This window comes from Colobus angolensis, unplaced genomic scaffold (assembly GCF_000951035.1).
Source record: "Colobus angolensis palliatus isolate OR3802 unplaced genomic scaffold, Cang.pa_1.0 Scaffold159, whole genome shotgun sequence".
Lineage (NCBI taxonomy): Eukaryota > Metazoa > Chordata > Mammalia > Primates > Cercopithecidae > Colobus > Colobus angolensis.
The window spans coordinates 2,941,364-2,945,912 of NW_012114699.1; the positions used below are offsets into that span (position 1 = coordinate 2,941,364).

The window sequence follows — 4,549 nt, forward strand, 5'->3', positions numbered from 1 at the left end:
CTAGATGGTTACAAAACATAAATGTACACATGAAATATTTAGTTTTTAAAAAGTTAAGTCAGGTGATTTGGCATAAAAACGATATACCCTAAAATATGAAAAAGTTAAGTGTGAGTCGGTGATGAAATTAAGGACCAAGACAGAGAAGAAATCAAACATGCCTTCTATTTCTTCTCTAAAATCTCATCCCAGGTAGAAAGTGTTATCTCCTCTAAAAATGTTTTCCACATTATTTCCAAAATAATTGCGAGAATACCATAAAAATTCCCTATTGCCTACAAGAAAATAGGCAGTTTGAAGTTATTGGGTAACATTTAAGGAAATTTTTAGCAAAGATGTTTTTTAAGTTAAAACACAAACCACAAAACATATTTCAAAACTAATTTCTGAAAAACAACCAAAATATTTTAAATAAATCTTCAAACCTAAATGGTTGCAGGTGAAAAGATTAATTTCCAGTACCAAATAAGATTTATACATGTTCCTTCCTCGTCTAGTATCACATATGGGTAAGTTTATGAATGGATAAGCACAATAGCCTGACCTGAGAATAAATCAGGAAAAAGTTTACCAACAAAGGGGGGAAAACACAACAGGATTCTATATTATTTAAGAGAAATATTTATTTATTTATTGACTTAAAACTTTAAACTCTAGGTCTCCAGAGGCATTCAACCAGTAAATATTTACTTACTGCCTTTTATTTGCTAAGTATTAGTGGAGAAATGAGGCAATATAAAGATGACAATTGTATTCTCTGTTCTCAAGACATTTACAACTGAGTTGGAGACGCATGCACACAAATACATCTTACTGCCATATAACAACAATTATATTAGCCTTTATAACAATGGCTAAAAACAAAAGCTTACTTTTTGGTATTTCTTAAATGACTTTTAGTACAATTTATTATATTAACTTGTTCGGATTTGTGACTGAACAGCATGTTGTGTGTGTACACCAAGACAGCATCTGAGTGCCCAAACATCTAAGGAAAAACAGACATGACAAATTACCAATCCTAGTTCAGCACAACCTGGCCAGTTTTAGAAATGGCAAATATTCCTTCTCACTTCCAATGGTCTCACATATGGAGAAGTACAACCTGTTTTCATAGCAGTCCACAATTTATATGTATCTGCACCCCAATATACTTTTCTTCAACCTCATCCGATTTATTTTAAATCTCACCTTATCTTGAAACAAACTTCCTATGTTCTTGATATTGCATGCTATTACATTGAGAGTTATAACAGCACTACTTTTTAACAACACATTACACTTTAGGAAAGAATCTTTGAACTTCACAAAATAAAATCTTATTAAGAATCTTTTTTTCAGAATGTGCTATTTTTGGTCTTTGTTTTTTTTTTACTGTAAATTATCTCTTAAGCAGAATTGGAAAATGTTAAATATCTTCAAATATAACATTTTATATTAAAAATAGCAACAGCAAAAATATCCAGTCTATACCCTGGATCAGTATACATTCTGCCCAGCCTGCCATACATTCCACATTTACATTTCCTGCTTTTCATGACGGCTCCAATGCACTGTGCAAGTTTTTCAAACAACATACATTCAAATATATTCACAAGTCTTGATAGTAGTAAGGCAGCAAGTGAAAAAGTACATTCTTTTAGCTATTTAAGGAGAGGTGATAACACTTAAATAAGTTGTGAAATTTAAAAAAAATGGTTGTTTCAACATTCAGGTTAATTCTGAAAATGCAATGAAGCAGAACCCCTGCACTCCTAAAGAGTTCTCACCAGTTAGGAGTTTGATACAAACACAAGATTCTATGATAACTTCTTTTGAAAGAGAATAAACTTAAGAAAAAGCACTTTAGCATGAACAAAGTAAAAACTATATACACTAAGATCACAATTTGCAAATTAAGTGTTTCCAAACGTAGGTAATCCAGAGCTTGGAACGTATTTTTCCAATTGAACAATGCTATAAAACTATGGTAAGCTCTCCAGAAAAGATGTAGGAACACCTTGCTTACTAGAAAACTTTCTCTTCGTATACCATGTATCTGCAATAAAAAATAACTAAAAAAATGAGGTTGTAATACTGGTAACAAGGAAAAACAAGGAAAACAAATATACATAACTGTAAGACATTGACTGCATCTCCTTAAAGAAAGAGAATATATGAATCACTCAAAGAGAGAATGCAACTAAAGATTAACCAAATTTCTTTGTATGAAAATTCCAAAAGATGGTGTTGGAAAGGAGTCAAAAAGTCTTAAAGTCAAGTTTTCATTGACCAAAGGATCACTCACTCTCTCTGCTTGGAGGAGTACAACTTAAGCTGGGCTGGTTCCACCTGGAAAACAAAAGACACACAGAGTTAAAAGCAAAAAAAATGCAACATGAAGCAGGAAAGTCGGGTGGAACTAAAAGGTAAATCTGTGTACCTGGAGTACAAGGCAGCCATCCTTAGCTCCAGAGGCCTGCATAGTTCCCATGGAGGCCTGTAGGGAGAGGCCCCCCAGCCACAAAGAGCTTCATCTCGGGCCAGTTGTAGCAGTGGGTGTAGAGCGCATTGGGAAACACTTCCACGCCACCAAAGTAATTCACCCAGAAATCATTGTGGTTGAGCCAACCTCTGCCACAGGCAAGCCTGAGCTTCCTCCCTGAAGGTCCCGAAGAGGACTCGAGGTTGGCGGAGGCTCTCTCCTCCAGGAACTTCTGGGCCCGGATGTCATAGAAGAGCAGGGAACCCTGACCGGTGCCCACAGTGATGATGTGGCGGTAGAAGCTCAGAGACCGCACGCCTGTGCCACCCTCTCGAGAACACAGGGGCCGGATGTTCTGCTGGCCCTGGCGCAGATCCAGGAAAGACACGTGGGAATGGGAGCCCACAGCATACACAGACATATCATCGCAGTAGGTCAGGCACACATTATCCCGGAAGTAGGGTAGCCTGATGGACAGCAGCCTGGATAGTGTGCTCCGGGCTTTCCACAGGTGGAAGTAGCCATCCAAGGACACCGCTCCCAGCTCCTGGTTCTTGGCGCCGCAGGCCAGGGCCCGCACCTTGCGGTTACTGGGGTTGATGATGGCCCTGGGGATGGCCTCCACATCCTTTGGACGGATGTGGGCATATACGGGGAGACCCACCTCGCTATGCCAGGCAACAGTGTCATCGAACTTGTCCGGGTCCATCTGCCACAGTGCCACAGTGCCGTCACGGGAGCCGCTCACGGCTACGGTGTCACTCAGCCAGGCGACGGCGAAGATCCAGTCCTTGTGGCCATGGCAGTCGCCCAGGCACAGGGGGTCCAGGGTGGGCAGCTGGTAGATGGCCAGGCTGTTGGGATTTTCGCCGCCGGTGGCCAGAAGCGTCTTGGAGGGATTCAGCTCGATGGCATGGATGCCGCAGCCCTGTTGGTCCTGGGCCAGCCTGGCCTCCCTGTCCCGCAAGAGGGGGATGGGCATGATGTGGCCTGACTGCACGTCTACCACACAGAGCGTGTTACACTTGGTGCCGCACACCACCTGCCTGGCGTTCAGCCACTGTGACGCGAACACCTTGTTGAGGGTGCCCAGGTCCAGTTGGCGCTCCGTCAGCAGCTCGGGCAGCCTCTGTACCGCGTAGCCTCGCATCTCGCCCTCGAAACTCTGGAGCCCGGGGGGGCCCCACCCGCCTACCTCCCGAACCTTCAGATGGTGAACCATTGAGCTACACGTCGCCGGCCGCATCTGCCTCTTCAGTACCAGAGGCCCCTCACCGTCCGCTGCCGCCAAGCCCTGCGACGGCGAGCTCTCGGCGCCCGCCTCGACCGCGGGCGCTTTCCGTTTCCTGCTACCTGTTTGCTGCTGGGCCATGGTGGGCGGCGGGCGAGCGGCGGCGGCAAGGCGTTGGTGGCGGTTGCGGCGCGTGGCTCCCGCGTAGGTCGTGGCGGCGGCGTGGATGGTTGCGCTGGGACCTAGCCTTCGGATTCTGAGGCGCGGCAGTGGCGGACCGGGTGAGGGACGCGCTGGTGAGGGCGGCTGTGGCGGTGCAGACCTACGCGAGGGCGGGAAGTGCGTCTGACCGGACAGTGAGAGCAAAGTCAGTGTGGGGCGAGATCTACACGGGGGGCCGAGTGGGAGGGGCGGAGGCAGTGGGAGGAGCAGGCGAGCGGGCAGGCGGGTGTGAGCACGTGGGGTGCCTGAGGAGTAGCTGAGGCTGGGCGGGGTGAAGGCTGGGAGGGGACAGGGCGGAGGGCGGGGAGCCGGGAGGGGAGCTGCAAAGACAGTCTCTGAGGGCCCGCAACCCAGGATCCCAAGTATCAGACACGCGGCATTTCACTACCCTCAGGACAGCAGCTAAGTACCCGTCTTAAAATCCCTACTTCAGTAAAATCTGAAACCTACGATATAGTCAAGCACGGGGCTAGAAGGAGCCCAGGCCACGATCTGTCTGGAGAAACCAGTGTGCATTTGGTGTAATCCTGGGACACCCTTCGCTAAGATTAGACATTAAACTTGGCAAGGGATGGGGTATTCGGCAGCTGCAGGGAGACCTTTACCCATATATCAGACCTGCAACCCCTCAA

General features: G+C 46.3%; 1 protein-coding gene across 1 annotated transcript; it reads right to left on the reverse strand.

Moving 5' to 3' along the window:
* Positions 1-605: 605 nt before the first annotated feature.
* DCAF12L1 (DDB1 and CUL4 associated factor 12-like 1) lies at positions 606-4,081 on the reverse strand. The gene is made up of 2 exons (XM_011936962.1): positions 2,423-4,081; positions 606-2,331 (listed from the first exon to the last, which is right to left on the reverse strand). Exon 1 carries the CDS (start codon positions 3,834-3,836, stop codon positions 2,445-2,447), a length of 1,392 nt encoding a protein of 463 aa, XP_011792352.1. The 5' UTR covers positions 3,837-4,081; the 3' UTR covers positions 606-2,331; positions 2,423-2,444.
* Positions 4,082-4,549: the final 468 nt, after the last annotated feature.

Coding starts and splice junctions, on each gene's coding strand:
- DCAF12L1 (XM_011936962.1), bottom strand. CDS start 3,836: ATGGCCCAGCAGCAAACAGGTAGCAGGAAACGGAAAGCGCCCGCGGTC.